We start from the raw sequence: 20745 nt of genomic DNA, 5'->3' as shown, positions 1-20745 counted from the left end.
ATTATACTTAAGTGAAAGTATGGGTACCATCTCAAAATCGTACTCAAGTAAAAGTCAGAGTATCTGGCTAAGAACACACTTGAGTAAAAGTCAAAACCTTTCTACTTTGAAATGTACTTAAGTACTAAAAAGTTAAAAAAAAATTGTATTGCAAGGGATAGAAAACTCATTCCATCGTGGGCCAAGTTTTCATTTAAACTACACATTGCACCAGGTGAGTTAGTTGAAGAGGTGAGCCAATTAGTGAAATCATCAGCTGGTGTTTAGGCAATGCTGGAATGAACCCAAGCATACACTCACACAAGGACCAATCAGCATGGGTATGGGCGGGTTAATTTTCCATTGATGGGGATTTGATTGGCTGTTTTTAAATAAAGTGCAGCGGCAGAATTAATAAGTTAATAACGTTGACGTTAGTTCGGCCAGAGAAACAAATATACTAATTAAAATGGTTGGACCTGCGAGATTTGTAACCACACCTGCACCTCTGGTTACTGTAGGTAATTACACTGAAGTAATGAGGCCATGCTGTGGTGTCTAAAAGCCCTGGAATAAATAATGAAAACCACAGTGCAGCTAAAGCAAAATACGTTCATGAGTATGATTAAATGCTTTTTACAATGGTCCTATTAACTTTACATATGTTTTGTGGTTAAATAAGGAGGAGCTGGGTTTATCGATTATGGAACACAGCATGGATTGTGCTGAGAAAGGATTCTATATGACAACATCATCGATGAGTAAGAAATAGTGCTAGGAATCAAAGATTCTGAACTACCCCTTTATTACCTTACTAATGCCAAGATAATGAAATAGACCACATCACAACATGTATGGTACAGCAAATTACAACTGAGCAAATTAACATTGAGTGAAATTAACTTTAGATCTCCTGGTTGACGGTCATGTCATTTTATTTTACTTACTCAGAAACATTATATATTAACTAAAATATTAAATCTGGGCCAATTCAAGTTTCAAGTTTCTTTAATAGTTGTCATTCAGAAGTACAGAATACTTTTATACAAAATGCTTCTTTCTGTTACGCTTATTTGTGAAACACTCTCTTCTCATTAATATTTCAACCCCCAGTAAAGAGACAGTCTCTCCATTTAAATTTGAGAAGTTGGGAGCATTTTAACAACTCCGGGGTAAGTGGTTGACAAAAAAGTGGCCTGAATTTTATGTCTACATTTACATTTACATTTTGCCGTTCCCTTCGCTGCGCGATATGCCAGGTCAAGGACCTTTAACCAGATTTGTGCGGCAACGGGGAGCAAGTGCAGGTCCCTAAGAAGTGGGGTAACATGGGCTGACTTTGGTAGGTTGGAGATCAGGTGGGCAGCTGTGTTCTGGATGAGTCAAAGAGGCTTGGTGGCGGTGATCGGCAGACCAGCGAGTCTAGGCGAGACATGACTGTTGATTGGACAAGGAGTTGGGTGGCTTCTTTTGTCAGGAAGGGGCGGATCCTTCTGACATTGCTCAGGAGGAATCTGCAACCTTCTGGTTGTTGCGGCGATGTGAGCGGAGAAGTTCAGCCCGTCGTCAAGGACTACACAAAGGTCCGTGGCAGTCGGGGATGAGGCCACGGCTATATTATCCACTGTGATGGAATGGTCGGTCAGCAGGGAGGATTTGGCCGGCAGGTGTGTACTTTTAGATTTTCTGAAAATATGGCTAGGGCTTAAGAGGTTAATAGTCCATAGTTCTGTACAAAACAAACCTTCTTCAGTCTGCCATAAAGAGGACAGGGCACCATCTGGATAAGATACCTTCTTCAGTCTGCCATAAAGAGGGCAGGCCAACATCTGGGTAAGATACCTTCTTCATTCTGCCATAAAGAGAGCAGGCCAACACCTGGGTAAGATACCTTCTTCAGTCTGCCATAAAGAGGGCAGGGCAACATCTGGGTAAGATACCTTCTTCAGTCTGCCATAAAGAGAGCAGGCCAACACCTGGGTAAGACACCTTCTTCAGTCTGCCATAAAGAGAGCAGGCCAACATCTGGGTAAGATACCTTCTTCAGTCTGCCATAAAGAGAGCAGGCCAACATCTGGGTAAGATACCTTCTTCAGTCTGCCATAAAGAGGGCAGGGCAACATCTGGGTAAGATACCTTCTTCAGTCTGCCATAAAGAGGGCAGGGCAACACCTGGGTAAGACACCTTCTTCAGTCTGCCATAAAGAGGGCAGGGCAACATCTGGGTAAGATACCTTCTTCAGTCTGCCATAAAGAGGGCAGGGCAACATCTGGGTAAGACACCTTCTTCAGTCTGCCATAAAGAGGGCAGGGCAACATCTGGGTAAGATACCTTCTTCAGTCTGCCATAAAGAGAGCAGGGCAACATCTGGGTAAGATACCAGTCTGCCATAAAGAGGGCAGGGCAACATCTGCATCCTTTTCATAGGGCCAGATACTTAAAGTTATAGGGCCAAGAAAATGCAATATAATCAAATCAGATATTACAATCTAATGTTAGAGCATATATAACAATGAATACTACTACGTAAGTGACTAGCATACAGTATAATGATTAATTCTCGAAGTCAACTTCCTGTCTGTTGTTGCTACGCAACTACGGCTTAGGGGAAACATTCACCCCGGGTACATTGTGTACGCTTCATTTAGTGCAGAAAACTGATCGGAAAAGCGGCAAATTAAACACAATCAAAGGTAATTTTCTTCAGTGCATCACAATGTCAAAGAGCTGTGTTACGTTTTGTACTAATAACTAAATAAAAAATAAAGAAATCGCAAGTTTTATAATAATACCAGCTGAGCCATCACTGAGGAAAAAGTGGCTGGCAGCTATCAAGAGGGCACACGTAGAGGCAGACGGGAGAGTCTATCAAAGCAGACACTGGTCCCCCAAGTCAAATCATACATATCTTCTCTACCCATTTCATGACAGGTGAGAAAAAGGAACAAATATTTATATCGTAAATTAATTATTGGCTGTGAGGCTGTAAACAGCAGATAAATGTTAGCTGAGCACTAGCTACTTCGCCATATAGTCCATTCTCAGTGTATGTGCACTGGAGGCTTCAAGTAGCCTACATGCCTTTTTCATGTTTATATGTTACTATTAATAAAAAATGGAGCTCACTTTTGCTTGTACACTAGGGTGTCAATAAATGAAAAATTTAGAAATGAGAGGTGGCCCTATGGTTTCAAGTTGTATGCACATGCTAGCCTGTAATAATCCCCCCCAGAAAAATCTACTTTGCATTTGATATATTGCAAATTATATGCCATCACACACACTTAAAGGGTTAGAATTATAACATGAATACGTGGTGTTATGATCAGGGCTGAAGTTGAATAAAAGATTGTATTTTTTTCAATCTGACATTACAAAAAAACAGAAAATCCATCAAAAGTGTTGTTGCTAATCATACATAGACTAGCCTGTTTTTTAACAATAATTTTTGATGCCATCACAAACACTGGCATTTAAAGGGTACAAATAAAAAAATTCCTGCACCAGAATGCAGGAAATTAAGTCTTTGTAACAAAACATTTCCTGGTAGGGGACCCCCAGACCCAGTGGCGGCGGGGGGGAGGGGCTAGCAGGGGCTTAAGCTCCCTCTGGAAAAGGCTCAGCCCCCTCTAAGCCCCCCCTCCCCCCAGTAATGTTTTGCTGAAAAATATTTATGAAAAATAAAAAATATAATATATGAAGACATCGGACTGACTGACGATTCCATTCATTGACCTTTGACGCACTTGTTGTGTAACTCTACACTTAGTAGTTAGTAGCAGCAGACAGTTATTACAAGCATCGATTAAGTTAGGTGACATTTAGGTGAAATACAATACGTTTGGAAATTAATTGTGCATTATATTAAGCAAATTATGGACCGCTTTACGTTTGTTATCGGAAAAAAGCGAGGGAGAGCAGTGGATGATGATGGTGGAGAGATCCACACATTCCTAATTCCAGCAATGGAAATGCTAACGTGGTGGAGGACATTGTGATGCCAACCATGGAAGATAACGAGGACAAGGAGGACGATGAAGAAGAAGAGGAAGAACAACAAGGGGTAGTGGCGAGGCCCGCGGAGGGTTAATCTTCGGCAGAAGATTGTCAGATAATGACAATGAGAGTGTAGTGGGGCGAGAAGAGGTACCGTTGGCTACCATATCTGCCGTCATTGGCGGCAAAAGGCCTGGTGGACCTGTGGATTTATGCCCTCAACGAGAAACGCAACGTTGAAACGTGGAATGCAATCTGGGAGTGTGCCAGTGACCAGTGCGCTTCGGTGGGCATTGAAATGCAGCGACCGCAGGTGAGGAGAAAAGCACAGCCGCCTCGCCACCTGCAGGGGTTCGTGGTGAACAGCACACACACACACAGACACAGACACACACACACACACACACACTGGAATGTCGGGTCGCTGTGCCCATTTTAATGTCGGGTCGCTGTGCCCATTTTAATGTCGGGTCGCTGTGCCCATTTGACTACTGCTCTCATGGCTGGTACCGTGAATGGTGCATGTCAGAAATGTAGTCATATTATTATAGGCTATGTTTTCGTTGTCCTTGTGGTTTGTTGGACTTTATTTGTCATTATCTGATATATATATTTAGTTGCTATACCCTTTGTAGAAACGAAATCTTAAATATGACTTATTTTATACTTTTCTTTCAAGCGTTGTTTTAAAATGTAATCTTACTGACTGAGCGACCTTTTATGCACGAGCGTCAGATTACCACCCCGGACTCCCGATATAATGTCGAGCTTTATTGGGTTGTTTGTGCTTGCATTGGTGTATAACGCTAAACATTTAGTAACGTGCATTTTCAATGATGTAGCTAATATTAGCCCGGAATGATTGAATGCCGTTATTTTGTTTGTTATTGTTTGTTGCATTAAAATTCATTAGCACCTGCTATAAACAATCCAGCCCCCCCGTAGCTCCCCCAATGCCAATTATCTGGCGCCGCTGCTCCCCAGTCCGGCCCTGGTTAAAAGCCTCCAATGCTTATTAGTGTGTGTGCGTTTGAACGTTTGCATGTTTCAACCATACATTTCCATTTATATATAAAAAAAAGAAAATTATAATATATTATTTTTTTATAATAGTGGGGGTCGCGGCTCTCTGACACCGTTATTTGGGGATCACGGCCTGAAAAGTTTGGGCACCCCTGATCTAGGGCAGTGGTTCTCAACTGGTCTAGCCTCGGGACCCAACATTTTCCTTATATTAGTCATTAAGTCGCGACCCAAAGTTTTGAACCACTATGATTTATGTAAAAAATAAATATTGCAGTAATACGCAATCTTTCAAAACATGAAATAAACACAAAAAAGTGCAACAAAAGTTCAACTATTCATTTCATTCAAAGGATCCGAACCGATTGAAGTTATTATGGATACCATGACTGTGGTAAGTTTTCATTTATGTTTTTAGATGGAAGGCTGTATTCCATCTGTCTAACGTTAGCGAATATTGTGAGATTGATGAATAGGACATAACGTTGCTGGACTATCGACCTAGTTAGCCCCTTTCCTGACTGCGATGCATGGCTTCAGGGTTTGGGTGAGTGAATCCACACTTGTGGTATTATTATAACTCATTTATTGTGTAACGCTAGCCCCTTAAATCTTACCACAGTCATGGTATCCATAAACTTCAATCGGTTCGGATCCTTTGAATGAAATGAAAATGTAAACAAACACTGGCGTCACGTTAGAAAGTAGCACTACGTTGCGTGAAATCACTGAGCCCATAGAAGAGTGGTTCGGCAAAAAATTGTTCCGAGTATATTTGCTTAGAAAACATAAATGTCAAATTCAATTATTTTTTATTTCTCCACGTGGTAAATACACAGGTCACAACATGTTTACAGGAACATTTTGGAGTTGTATTTGGAGTGTATTTCGTGACTGTAGGGAACTTCAGGGTAAAGGACTGCTCCACTTCCAGTGATGAAGCTAAGCTACGCTAACGGTGCGGGCGTTCCCTAAGCCTAATGCATGCAGAGAGACAAAAAAGGTATGTATCTTCTTGTCTAACTCCAGGGAAGATGTTAAATAAGCTAATTTCCCAAAATGTTGGAGTTTTCCTTTAAGTCACCTGAGGATTTATTCTAAAACATTTCTCTTGAGTTCCAAAATGGGAGTTAATATAATGATTAAGAATATGTATAATTTAAGAGGCAAAAAAAAACATCATACTGTATAACGTCATCAACATTTCTCACTCTCACACCCATCTGCATATATTTCTATACTATATATATTTACATGTGCACAGTGTCTCCCTTCCATAGATACAAACATAGTATAAGAGAGGAAGAGATTCCCCCGAACTGAGCTATGCAGACACATCCCACCTGTGAATGCAGAAAGAAAGAATATACTAGAATGTCTCACTCACACACTCCTGACCGCATCTGTAGCGAAGCCCATTTAAAGGGGAACTATTTTACAATTTCTTTCACTATTTGGGCACTTTTACACAATTCCTGTGAGTTTATGGAACACCTCTGTAATTTTTTATTCTTTTTAATTCATTGTTTTGTATTTCTAATCAACTACTCAAAAACAGCATTTTTCTACCTCAAGATCTTAAGCCGTTTTGAGCCTGGGCTCCAACTACGGTGGGAACTGTGTGGAGTGTGTGTGAGTCTCAGCAGATTATCATGCAGCTGAGTCTCTCTGACATCACAAATCAGCACATTTTCAGATGACTCAGTTCAGTGAGGGTGAATATTGTGAGAGGAGAATTGGAAGAATGCGCCAATATGAGAATTAGAGACATAGATCATAATTATTAATATAAGTCCACATAGCTAGGAAACAATGCTAAACACTGAAAAAGGCCATTTATAAGATAGTTCCCGTTTAAAGCCTTCACTCAACATGCATTTATATATTTTTATTATTATTATTATCATTATTATTAGAATTAATTGTTTTACTTCGCATAATTTGGGCTTCTTTGTATACTTAGTTGTGTATGTTATGTTATGTATGTTTGACAGTGGTCTTTAGATCTTTATTACATCACTCTAGCTTTATGATTGGTTTGTTATGTTGTTGCACTCAGGGCCGCCTCAGGGGGTGTGCGAGCAGTGCGGTCGCACAGGGCCTCGCGGGAAGGGGGGCCTCGCAAAAAAAAAATAAAAAAAAAATAAAAAGAAAATATTTTTTATTTATTTTTTTTATTAATTTTTATTATTTTTTTTTATTTTTTTTTTATTTTTTTGCGAGGCCCCCCTTCCCGCGAGGCCCTTTTTCATCACAGACCTAAAATCTAGTTTTGCTTATATGCTTATATATTTCACATTAGACACGTTTGTAGAATGTGTCTGACTTCCTGGCTCTGCAGACTGCAGTTTTCCGGTTTCTGCGGATTTGCTGCTCTACAGATTTTAGGATAGTGTTTCCGGCCCGTCCGCCGACCGCCGTAATACCAAATAGAAGAAGAAGACACACGAGGTAGATAATTCAGCGCTATTCAGAGGAGCGAGGCGAGTGGATGTCTTTTCAAAAGAAGGAGAAGAGAACTTGTGAGCAGATAAATCTGTTAGGCAGCAATATGCCGAAAGGTGTCCAGTCTGCCGGAAAGTACTCGAAGAAGAAGAAGAAGAAGAAGAATTACACCGTGGGCCAAGTCGCCATGATGCTGTCGCCGGCTAGTAGCTAGCTTAGCTAACGGCTAACCTATCCAGAGGAGCGAGGCGAGGCGAGTGGATGTCTTTTCAAAAGAAGCAATACGCCGAAAGGTGTCCAGTCTGCCGGAAAGTACTCGAAGAAGAAGAAGAAGAAATTACACCGTGGGGCCAAGAAAGTCTCCTTCCACGTGACGTTGATACTGCGTTATGGTGAGTGACCGTGAGTCAACATATGATTATATACCCGCCGTGGATCTGTCTTTCTCTCTCTGGAGCCAAACTGGTCGACTACTGTAGCTAATACTACTAGTAGCTAACGCTAACGGTGTGTGCCTGCTGGTGGTGAGAGCACCTGGCTGTATGCAGCTACATAGAGCCACGTGCCTGATTGAGCTAACTGTTAGCCAGACGCCATGTGTGGGCTGGCTGGCTGGCTGTCGGCCCACCACGTCCTCCCCACACCCAGTCTCCTCGGCCGGAGCCGTGGCCCCCCGTACTATACCAGGAGGGAGGGGTGGGGAGCGAAGGTGGAGGGAGGCGCGCTGAGGCCTTTCGTCAACGTGGAGACCTGTGTTGCGCGGCCTTTCGCCCTGCGCCCTCGTGCAGGTAACTAAGATTAATGAAAATGTCATGACATTACCCCACTCTTACTTCCTTCCCCTCCCGAATGTTTTGTTAATAACAATGTTTTTTTCCAGGCAAAACATATGCTACTTCACAACATTTGGAGATACGACATGTGCTGTGTGTGAATGGTGTAGCTTGTGTAGCTTGTGTAGCTTGTGTAGCGTTGGGCCATTGGCCAAAGCTGTGTGTGGCCTGGTGTCACAGAGTACCTGGCTAGCCTATTTAGCTGATGTCGGCCATTGGCTCCTTGCTTTGGTTTCTCTGGTATACCCTGCTCTTCTTGTTGGATTTAAGTGTTGATCTTTGTCCTTTTGAATCTGTCATACATGCTCTAGTCTCTAACACACACACACATGACAAACACACATGTTCTCTCTCTCTCTCTCTCTCTCTCTTTCTAACACACACAGTCTGCCTATGGCGGCCTTTCTCGATGGCTAGGCTGTGCTCAAGGATCTTCAGTCACAGTGCTCAGGTATTCTGCCACTGTGTACTCTCTGTTTAGGGCCAAATAGCATTTCAATTTCTTTCCAATGTGTCTCTCTCTCTCTCTCTCTCTCTCTCTCTCTCTCTCTCTCTTTTGATCTTTGTCCTTTTGAATCTGTCATACATGCTCTAGTCTCTCTCTAACACACACACACATGACAAACACATGTTCTCTCTCTCTCTGTACACTGTATATTGACTGTAGAACGGGAGCTCTCTCTCGCTCTCTCTTTTGCTATATGTTGACTGTATCATGCCCCGCCTCGGGCAGCGCTATTATTTAAGAATATGTTGACTGTATATATAAAATCTCGCACAGGGCCTCGCATTTCTCCCAGGCGGCCCTGGTTGCACTGTTCATATTTATGACACGGATGTCTAGCTACATACTTGTTAGGTATATGGTCATATACTTTTGTCGAGTTAGACTGCAGGAGCAAAAGACACACGTCCACAACGTACTTGGCGGGGCAGGGAGATAACTTTATTGCAGATGCGCAGAAGTCATATACACACATGTATGGATACCCGCAAGGACCAAAATAGCTACTTATAGCGCAGTAGAGGAATACAGTGGCTGACTGGCATATGTGAGACTGTACATTACATTATGATCAACATATGTTACTGTAGTTCTGGTTTGATTGCTTATCATTGTTTCTTCCTCTGCCCCTCCCTCCTCTTCATCCTTCTCTGGGTTGGTTGGCTGAAGCGTGCTCACTCTGTCTCTGTCACCTGCTTGATAGAGTGCTTCTCTGGCTTCTTGCTGGAGACCATCTTCTCCTGTACGACGTCTTCCACCTCCTTCAGTGTCTCAGTGACAGATTTGGTTACATGCTTGGGAGATTCAGATTTAGGAGATCCGAGCTTAGGAGATTCAGACTTAGGAGATCAGATCTTAGGAGATTCAGACTTAGGGGATCCGGGCTTGGGAGATTCAGACTTGGGAGAACCAGCCTTATATGACTCAGACATAGGAGATCCAGGCTTGGGAGATTCAGACTTAGGAGATCCGAGCTTAGGAGATTCAGACCTAGGAGATCCGATTTGGGGAGATTCAGACTTGGGAGAACCGGCCATAGGAGATTCAGACTTAGAAGATCCGGGCTTGGGAGATTCAGATGTAGGAGATCCGGGCATGGGAGATTCAGACGTAGGAGATACAAGCTTGGGAGAATCAGACTTAGCAGATCCAGGCATGGGAGATTCAGACTTAGGAGATCCGATCTTAGGAGATTCAGACTTAGGGGATCCGAGCTTGGGAGATTCAGACTTGGGAGAACCAGCCTTATATGACTCAGACATAGGAGATCCAGGCTTGGGAGATTCAGACTTAGGAGATCCAAGCTTAGGAGATTCAGACTTAGGAGATCCAAGATTAGGAGATTCAGATGTAGGAGATCCAGGCTTGGGAGATTCTGACTTAGGAGTTCCAAGCTTAGGAGATTCAGACTTAGGAGATCCAAGATTAGGAGATTCAGATGTAGGAGATCCGGGCTTGGGAGATTCAGACTTAGGAGATCTGGTCTTGGGAGATTCAGAAATAGGAGATCTGAGCTTGGGAGATTCAGACTTAGGAGAACCTGGCTTGGGAGATTCAGATTTAGGAGATCCGGGCATGGGAGATTCAGACTTAGGAGATACACGCTTGGGAGATTCAGACATAGGAGATCCGATCTTAGGAGATTCAGACTTAGAAGATCCAGGCTTGGGAGATTCAGATGTAGGAGATCCGGGCTTGAGAGATTCAGACTTAGGAGATACAAGCTTTGGTGATTCACACGTAGGAGATCCGGGCTTGGGAGATTCAGACTTAGGAGATCCAAGCTTAGGAGATTCAGACTTAGGAGATCCGGGCTTGGGAGATTCAGACTTAGGAGATCCAAGCTTGGGAGAATCAGACTTAGGGGATCCGAGCTTGGGAGATTCAGACTTGGGAGAACCAGCCTTAGATGATTCAGACATAGGAGACCCAGGCTTGGGAGATTCAGACGTAGTAGATCCGGGCTTGGGAGATTCAGACTTAGGAGATCCGATCATAGGAGATTCAGACTTAGGAGATCCGGTCTTGGGAGATTCAGACTTAGGAAATTCGAGCTTAGGAGATTCAGATTTAGGAGATCCGGGCATAGGAGAATCAGACTTAGGAGATCCGGGCATGGGAGATTCAGACTTAGGAGATACAAGCTTGGGAGATTCAGACTTAGGAGAACCAGCCTTAGATGACTCAGACATAAGAGATCCGAGCTTTGGAGATTCAGACTTAGGAGATCCAGGCTTGGGAGATTCAGACTTAGGAGATCCAAGCTTAGGAGATTCAGATGTACGAGATCCAGGCTTGGGAGATTCAGACTTCGGAGAACCAGCCTTAGATGACTCAGACATAGGAGATCCAGGCTTCGGAGATTCAGATTTAGGAGATCCAAGCTTTGGAGATTCAGACTTAGGAGATCCGGTCTTGGGAGATTCAGAAATAGGAGATCTGAGCTTGGGAGATTCAGATGTAGGAGCTACAAGCTTGGGAGAATCAGACTTAGGAGATCCGGGCATGGGAGATTCAGACTTAGGAGATACAAGCTTGGGAGATTCAGACTTAGGAGATCCGATCTTAGGAGATTCAGACGTAGGAGATCCGGTCATGGGAGATTCAGATTTAGGAGAACCTGGCTTGGGAGAATCAGACTTAGGAGATCCAAGCTTAGGAGATTCAGACTTAGGAGATCCGGGCTTGGGAGATTCAGACTTAGGAGATCCAAGCTTGGGAGAATCAGACTTAGGGGATCCGAGCTTGGGAGATTCAGACTTGGGAGAAACAGCCTTAGATGATTCAGACATAGGAGACCCAGGCTTGGGAGATTCAGACGTAGTAGATCCGGGCTTGGGAGATTCAGACTTAGGAGATCCGATCATAGGAGATTCAGACTTAGGAGATCCGGTCTTGGGAGATTCAGACTTAGGAAATTCGAGCTTAGGAGATTCAGATTTAGGAGATCCGGGCATAGGAGAATCAGACTTAGGAGATCCGGGCATGGGAGATTCAGACTTAGGAGATACAAGCTTGGGAGATTCAGACTTAGGAGAACCAGCCTTAGATGACTCAGACATAAGAGATCCGAGCTTTGGAGATTCAGACTTAGGAGATCCAGGCTTGGGAGATTCAGACTTAGGAGATCCAAGCTTAGGAGATTCAGATGTACGAGATCCAGGCTTGGGAGATTCAGACTTCGGAGAACCAGCCTTAGATGACTCAGACATAGGAGATCCAGGCTTCGGAGATTCAGATTTAGGAGATACAAGCTTGGGAGATTCAGACTTAGGAGAACCAGCCTTAGATGACTCAGACATAAGAGATCCGAGCTTTGGAGATTCAGACATAGGAGATCCGGTCTTGGGAGATTCAGAAATAGGAGATCTGAGCTTGGGAGATTCAGATGTAGGAGCTACAAGCTTGGGAGAATCAGACTTAGGAGATCCGGGCATGGGAGATTCAGACTTAGGAGATACAAGCTTGGGAGATTCAGACTTAGGAGATCCCATCTTAGGAGATTCAGACGTAGGAGATCCGGTCATGGGAGATTCAGATTTAGGAGAACCTGGCTTGGGAGAATCAGACTTAGGAGATCCGAGCTTAGGAGATTCAGACTTAAGAGATTCAGACTTAGGAGATAAGAGCTGAATTTCTGCATCTTCATCCTTATCCCCACCCTCCTCTTCATCCTCCTCTGATGTTGCCTCCTCTTCTCCTCCACTGCCCTCTTTGTCTCCTGCCTTCTCTTTGTCAGGAGAGGCCTTTGACTCTGGGGCCTTGGAGCATAACACAGTTTCCTCAACTTCTGCCTCCTCTACTTCCTCTTCCTCTCCTTCCTTGCCTCCCACTTCATCTTCATAATTGTCTCTGTCATCTCTGCCCTCTCTTTCTCCCTCACCTTCCTCTCCTTCCTCACCACTTTCTCCCTCTTCCTCATCACTGCCTGCATCATCTCCCTCGCCTTCCTCCTCTCCCCCATCTCCTCCACCTCCCAGTTTGGCAGACAGCTCTTGTGCTATCTCTGCCAGGGCCTCATCCAGGTTATCTGTGTCATCCTCCACTGTGGTCTCCTCGATGATCTCCTCCACAAACTTGTGCTGGACCTTCAGCTTGGGCGGCTCATTCTTATGGACCGTGGAGGTGACGGCCTGGCGGCAAGGGAACGTGTTGAAGTGAGTTTCCTCTCCTTCTAGGAGATTCCTGATGGGAAAACAAAAATACACGTCATATACAATCATCCCCCCAACAACCATTACATTTAAAATACATTAACGTGCGATTGGCTCTAAAATGCCTTTAAAATGTCATGGTTACGTCCACATGACGATAATACAAATGTTGAAAGTCAAATCAAAATAATTGAGTGAGTTCCCACTGTCAGAGAGGTATAAGTGCTGGTCTGAGACCTGTATACCTGTATGCTGCGATCTCGATGTCCAAGGCCATCTTGACGTTCAGCAGGTCCTGGTACTCACGAAGATGACGCGCCATCTCCCACTTGGTGCCCTTGAGCTCATTGTCCAGCTGGTGAATGGTCTCCTGAGGAAACACCAAGTGTGACGTATTAGTGAGCAGAGAAGGAGAACAGAGAAGGAGAACAGAGCAGGAGAACAGAGCAGGAGAACAGAGGAGGAGAACAGAGCAGGAGAACAGAGGAGGAGAACAGAGCAGGAGAACAGAGGAGGAGAACAGAGCAGGAGAACAGAGAAGGAGAACAGAGCAGGAGAACAGACCAGGAGAACAGAGGAGGAGAACAGAGCAGGAGAACAGAGCAGGAGAACAGAGCAGGAGAACAGAGGAGGAGAACAGAGCAGGAGAATAGAGAAGAAGAACTGAGAAGGAGAACAGATGAGGTGAACAGAGAAGGAGAACAGAGCAGGAGAACAGAGCAGGAGAACAGAATAGGGTGACAGAGACAGGATGGTATTAAAAAAATGGCCACATGATGTTAAAAGAAATTGTATCCAGTCTTCTGACTCACTGACCTGAGTGGGGTAATTAATTATGTTTAATTTGATATTTTTCTTATATTTGTATAAATGTCATAATACACATTTGCATGCAGGTTTGCACATTTCTGTTAGCAAATAGAAACTGTGTCAATATCATTGTGTGAAACAATTGAAGAAGCTTCTATATGGATTATGATTAATAAAAAAAGCAATCTAGACAGAAATGTGTCTGCCTTGGAGAAAACTAAAGAGAACATTTAATAAAGTATTACTATTATTACTAAATGGTAAAATAAAAAATGGTAAATCGTGCATTTATATAGCACGTTTATCCAAAAGCACTTTACAATTTTTGTTCCTCACATTCACAGCTACTGCTCCTATTTTTCTTCTTGTTCTTGTTCTTTTTATTATCATTATTGTTATTATTATTACTACTAGTAGTAGTAGTAGTAGTAGTAGTAGTAGTAGTAGTAGTAGTAGTAGTAGTAGTAGTAGTAGGTTAGTATCATTGTTGATATTACTAATACTAGTTATTACTATATATAAGCTATGATAACAAAATATATCAACACTTAATTAACTACTCTGCTCCATTCACCTTGTAAAATATCTCTAAATTGTTTTCCTACCTGCAAGCTGGACAGGTCGTTGTTGTGGCGGTCCTCGATGTCATTCAGCTGCCTCTCCAGCGACTCCCTGGTCCCACAGACAGACTCCAACTCCACCGTCTTTGATTGGAGCTGGCGACGGTAGTCTGCTATCTCATCACGGGCGGACTTGATGGCATCTTTATTTTGCTCTGCAGCCTCCGTGAGCTTGGTGTAGCGGCACAGGAACTGGTTCTCCGCCTGCTGCAGGTTCTGGTTGGAGTATCCCTCCAGCTGAGAACGGATCTCCCGGAGCGCCTCTGTGATATCTGCCTTCTGGAAGTCTCTCCTCTCCATGGTCACCTGGGACGCCTGCACCTCGGCAAGGAGGTTGTTTACCTCCTCCTCGTGGTTATTGCGGATGAAGGCGATCTCGTCCTGCAGAGACTGAACTTTCTTCTCCATCTCGGACTTAACCAACTCAGAGTCGCCCATTTCCTTCCCCAGGACACGGATGATGGCCTCTGTATCTTCCCGGATGCGGGCTTCCACGTCGAAGCGGTCCCTAAGCCGCTGGGTGTCCTCCTCAATGTGATCGGTGTCGAGCTGTATCTGCGTCTTCTCGTGGTGGATCTGCTCCAACATGGAGCGCAGCTCCTGCAGCTCCTGGTCATAGAGATCACCCAGCTGGGTCCGAGACACCTGCTTCTGCCGCAGCGCCTCAATCTCTGCCTCAATCTGCTGGTTCTGCTGCTCCAGGTAGTGCACCTTGTCAATGTAACCGGCGAAGCGGTCGTTAAGCCCGTGGAGCTGCTCTTTTTCGTTGGAGTGCCTGTCAACAACACTGTCTGCAGAGCTAAGCATTCTGGAGCTGTAGGCACGGGACACAGGCACGTTAACGCTCCTCTTGTAAGACGTGGTCATCGTGGAGCCAGGTGTCCGGGACCAGGACTGAGATCGGAATCCGCTGGAGGGGGTGCCGCTGGAGCGGCCGTAGCCATAACCGGTCGTCCTACTATCCATGGTTCTCCTAAAGGGGCTCCCTATGGTGTCCACCGGGTAGCTCATCCGGTCAGACTATGGGGGATGGGGGGGACGGTGCTGGAGGTGGATGAGTGTGTGGATGTATAATGAGTGTTATGCGTTAGTGTATGTGTGCAGGTGCAGGGTGTATGGCTCTCACAGCGACTGTACCTCTATAGCTACCGTCTCTCCTTTATATATCTGAGGATCCAACGCTAGCACGGCAAGAAGGAGCAGTGTTGTCTGGCCCATTGATTGAACGAAGGGGAGGGGCGTGACTCAGCACCTTAGATGCTCCCACACTCCTATGAAGAGCTGTATCTGCACCTATACGTCGACAGCTTGTGCCAATTCCAGCAGGATGCGACAGTTTCTACCCACAGACGGTCAGGATTATGAACAGACTATGACCTCCCACTTTCTCACCAACACACTTTAATTAACTGTGCTGCTAACTGATTTGATTTAATCCTTCATTCACTGTTTTATATGTCAACCTACAGTATATGGCTTTCATACCTCAGCCTAAATGGTTTTTAGATATTTTAGATGTTATGTGCATAGACAATTTGTTTTATTTTTTCTGAACCTTCCTTGTTGCACTGCACTTGGAGGAACAGTATTCATTTTTTTTTCTATGTATGGAAGTACATAGAAATGACAATAAACAACATTTTGAATCTTGAGCCTGCTAAACATGTTTGACAGATAAATGCAAGTAGGGGCGTAGTGAACCCACTCACCTCTTCTCTGTCACTCTCCATGTTTCTCTCTTTGCCCCTCCCTCACCCGCACCCATCTCTCTCTCTCTCTCTCTCTCTCTCTCTCTCTCTCTCTCTCTCTCTCTCTCTCTCTCTCTCTCTCTCTCTCTCTCTCTCTCTCTCTCTCTCTCTCTCTCTGTTGCAGGGTAAGCCTATTGATCCTGCATTGTCAGTGTTTAGATAAAACACTTGCGTCAGAGTTCCTCCTCCTCCTATATAAGCAGGAGCCTCTGCAGCAGCGAGCAGTTCAGGCTTCAACTTGAGCCCCTCACACAACTTCACATCCAGACAGAGAGGAGAAGGAGAGCAGCCTATCCTCACATCACACACAGCCATGAGCAGCATCGGTTATGACCCCTACTACGCCACCTCCTCATACCGACGATGGAATGTAGAGGCCACCCCCCGAGCGGTGGGGACCATGGGGAGGTCCCACTCGGTCTACTCCTCCCACACCTCCCCCCTCTCCTCCTCCCGTCTGCAGTACTCCTCTCCCGGTCGGGCGCTGCTCTCCTCCTCACGGGCCTCCTCCTCCTCCGTGGAGCTGCAGCTCAGCCAGGCGGCCCAGATCAGCTCTGAGTTCCGCACTGTGCGTACCCAAGAGCGTGCCCAGCTGCAGGGCCTCAATGACCGCTTTGCTGGATTCATTGAGCGTGTGCGGGACCTGGAACATCGGAACCGGGCGCTGGAGGCAGAACTCCTTATGCTCAGGCAGAGGCACACTGAGCCATCCTGCCTGCGGGCGCTGTACGAGCAGGAGGCCCGGGCCCTGAGGGGCGCTGTGGATGAGGCCAGGGCTGAGCAGCAGGCAGCCCTAGGACAGAGGGAGCACATGGAGCAGACTCTCAGCGCCTTGCAGGCCCATTATGAGGAAGAGATACTGGCTCGCGAGGAGGCAGAGGGCCGGCTGATGGAGGGCCGACGTGGGGCAGACGATGCTGCCTTAGCCAGGGCTGAGACGGAGAAGAGGGTGGAGAGTCTGCTGGACGGGCTGACGTTCCTCAAGAGGATCCACGAGGGGGAGGTGGTGGAGCTCCAGGCCCAGGTTAAGCTGGGGGCTCAGGTTGCGGTGGAGACTAAGGCCACTGCACCAGACCTCTCTGGGGCTCTGAAGGACATCCGGTCCCAATATGAGAGGCTGGCAGCCAGTAACATGCAGTCTGCTGAAGAGTGGTTCAGAGGGAAGGTGGGTTCCCTGACAGAGAGCGTTGCCCAGCACACTGACACTGTTAAAAGATCCAAGGATGAGGCTGGAGAATTCCGGCGTCAGCTACAGTCCTGTCTCCTGGAGATCGATGCTTGCAGAGGTCTCAACGAGTCTCTGGAGAAACAGCTACATGATGTAGAAGACAAGCAGAGCGCTGAGGTCGTCGACATGCAGGTCAGTAGTGGAACTGCAGGTGCATGACTTATGCTTATAATACACTTATGTGTATTTTCTGTGTTTAGAATTAGCATTTAGAATGTACTGTTAGATCCTGATCAATCTGGCCAGTATCACGTCTTCGTCTGTTTGGCTCTCCATCCAATTCCTCTGCGTTGTGTCATTTTAATGGTCCCGACGTCTCAAATACTGGCTGAATATAATCCTTATCTCTCCCCGTTAGTACAATCCGCAAACCATAATAATTCTCCACCTCCGTAAGAATTCGACACTTCGACACAGCGTAATACCTTATGAGGAAAAGCGTTGTTTATTTCTATAAACAGAAACCTCAGCTCAGATGTTAACAGATGTTATTGTCCTTGAAAAGTCTATTCTAATGATCTTTCGGTGTGTTCAGTCTATTGTCCCTCTGCTATTCAGTCCAAAAGTGGTCAGGCCTGGTCTTTAGCCTAACCCTCCTCGCGTTAGCCGAAGCAAATGATGATGTGTCATTCTTCCTCCCCCCCCCTCCTCTCTGTGATGAGAGGAGAGAGTATCTCGGTCTCTTCCCTCCTGTGGGATTCGTTTCTTTGGTCTGATTTTTGTCTGCCCTACCCGGAACCACTGTCAGCTTTATAGGATCTTCGTCATAGCTATGATAGCCCACCCCTTTCTGGTTGTCATGTGCCGCGCTGTCATGACAACCGCGTTTAACCTTTACACACATCAAAATGCAGTTTTCTACTGTTTTCATTAAGGATGTCACCCCCCTCCCTCGCTCTATGGGCCCACACTTGCTCTTATCAATGTGTTCTTACAAGGAATTCAAAACATTCTCTCGCTGGCAGTGTGCTGCTCCCAATCACCCTGCTTGCTCTGAACCACTGTTCTATCACCCTCTTCTAAGGCAAACCATGCACATTTCGATCTCTCTGACCCGGCACCGTTTTAGCTGTGGTCATCTCCCCCCAATCTATACATCACATACATTGAATAAACCCCGTTTCTCTCATTCCCCCCTTTGATTCTTAATCAACCTTCAGAATCAACAGACTACTTGGTTTTTCAATTAATTATACCCAAAAATAGACTCATAACAATGAGGGCCCCTCCGTCTGCTGTTTTGCCTTATTGTTTTCCATTACCCACATCACACCCAAACCAGAAAGGATAAACAACGGTCAGGGAGGAGAGAGAGATAGAGAGACAGAGAAAAACACAGATTGCAACTTTTCAGACGACACACCCTAAACCCTTCGGCCCCCCTATTAGGTACACCCCACGTCCAAATCAGAGCGCTCCCTTCCCTCTTACAGTACACCTCCCATCTTGGGCCGGTCCCGTCTCCTAGGGCAAGGGCCCCTTTCAGTGACGGCTCCTTTCCTGAGCTGGTCCCCTTCCAGGGTGCGGTCCCCTAGGCAAAAATGTCTCCCCTGGTCTGCTACTGCTCAGTGTCTCTGGCTGTCCTCTCCACATCTGCTCCTCCACCGCCGCCATCTTTTCTCTCTCGTCGTGGATGATCTGTGTACCAGGCTGCGGTGCCTGGCCCCTGCCGCTTCCTCCTCCTCCAGTCTGTCTCCTGGTCGTCTCCACTGTGGTCGGTGTCTCCCCCCGCTGAAAGCAGAAACACAACACCAGCAGTCGTCTGTACATTCGACTTCCCTTTTTTTGCTATTAGTCTACCACCTTCTCCACACCCATATCTGTCCTACAGGGCTGTTCCCTGTTTGTTGTCTTCCGGCGTGACACCAGCAGCTAACCGATACCCACTCCGCGCAACTCTATCTCTTTGTCCCACGGGTGACCCCCAGCGCGCGCCAGTTCTTTCTGGTGACGTGTCTTCTGAAGACCCTGCCTATCTATCAGGTGTGAGAAGGCCCCACTGGAGATCAAACTCCCTCTTTATTCCATAATTAACCAATTCAAATAACTGCACCTCCTCTCTGTGCAATTCTTATTTAATCCATTGTATAATTAAACTCTATTTAATTAACCTGTATATCTAAGATTATTATTATAATAATCCACTCTCTGTGCTCATTAGATTCTCTAACTTGAATCACTCCCCCAATCCGCCACTAGATGGTAGTACAGACCTATATCTAAATATTCCCCTATGGGTAATGAAAACTCCCCAGCACTACCCCCCCTCCGCCACTAGGTGGCGACCTACTCCTCCTCTATGGTGTTTTAGTTGACGTGTCACTTCCTGGTTCTTATCTGTTGTTATCTCCTCGTGGCTCTGCGGCCATCTTGTCTACATCCTCCTCGTGGCCCTTTGCGGCCATCTTGTCTCGGTGCAAATGGCTACTCTCTCAAACAAACGGCCGCTGCCCTCCTTTTTCAAGGCCTAACAACAAAACAACTGTCTCTTAGAGTCTCGTCGGCCAAACAGGTCATAATGATGTCTGCAGGTCACATGACAATAGATGATCTACTAAACATGCAAGTACTGAACAGGTCAAAAATAGACTGAATGCCAAATGACGGTAGGTCTGAAAAACGTAGGTAGATTCTCCCAACTCACAGTCCCACGTTCCCGCCTCCTTGCGAGGAAAACAACCCTTATATTACAGACCAACAAAAATGGAATTAACCCCTTAGAACACTGCCTTCCTTCACCGGCCCGTTTGTTTTTCATTCTATCCTGTTGATAACACCCTCGATTTTCAAAACACCATGGCTCTCTGTTCATATTATTACAGCTGGCATCTCTGTCGCTACTTATTTACGGATGCACTATCTGTTCGTTTTTATTTGGCTTAAAAGATCAAAACAACCGTGTGTGCACAGTGAACTCACATCTTTCTCCTAAGCGCTGTTTCTCCTACAGCGCTGGTTCGCCTCATGACCGCTCGACTCGACGCTCTCTCCCAGGGCTGGCCGGCCTTGCTCGATCATGATTCTCCCACACCCGATGACTGTTGTCCACTGTCGCCCCATTATTGAAAAAGTCTTTATCCGTTGTTCTTATCTCTTGCAAATCCGGCTGTCATCGGCAACCAACTGTTCCCGTTGTTTTTATCTCTTGCAAATCCGGCTGTCATCGGCAACCAACTGTTAGATCCTGATCAATCTGGCCAGTATCACGTCTTCGTCTGTTTGGCTCTCCATCCAATTCCTCTGCGTTGTGTCATTTTAATGGTCCCGACGTCTCAGATACTGGCTGAATATAATCCTTATCTCTCCCCGTTAGTACAATCCGCAAACCATAATAATTCTCCACCTCCGTAAGAATTCGACACTTCGACACAGCGTAATACCTTATGAGGAAAAGCGTTGTTTA

General features: G+C 45.6%; 1 protein-coding gene and 1 pseudogene across 2 annotated transcripts; one reads left to right on the top strand and one right to left on the bottom strand.

Annotated features, from left to right (window-relative positions):
- Positions 1 to 9456: 9456 nt before the first annotated feature.
- On the bottom strand, positions 9457 to 15377 carry LOC311248759 (annotated as a pseudogene). The gene is made up of 7 exons: positions 14352 to 15377; positions 13182 to 13306; positions 11794 to 12967; positions 11314 to 11496; positions 10924 to 11106; positions 9953 to 10416; positions 9457 to 9772 (listed from the first exon to the last, which is right to left on the bottom strand). The product of its transcript is annotated as an uncharacterized misc_RNA (transcript).
- A 1050-nt stretch (positions 15378 to 16427) lies between these two features.
- LOC311248758 (neurofilament light polypeptide-like) lies at positions 16428 to 17474 on the top strand (the record flags this gene model as incomplete). The annotated part of the gene is made up of 1 exon (XM_084339588.1): positions 16428 to 17474. A coding segment is annotated over one exon (1047 nt), but the record flags the coding sequence as incomplete, so codon positions are not given.
- Between the last annotated feature and the right edge of the window lie 3271 nt (positions 17475 to 20745).

The sequence above is a fragment of the Notolepis coatsorum genome (genome assembly GCF_963971535.1).
Source record: "Notolepis coatsorum genome assembly, contig: SCAFFOLD_1135, whole genome shotgun sequence".
Classification (NCBI taxonomy): Eukaryota; Metazoa; Chordata; class Actinopteri; order Aulopiformes; family Paralepididae; genus Notolepis; species Notolepis coatsorum.
Note: the sequence above shows the minus strand (reverse complement) of the source record. Positions and strands in the feature narration are given on the sequence as shown.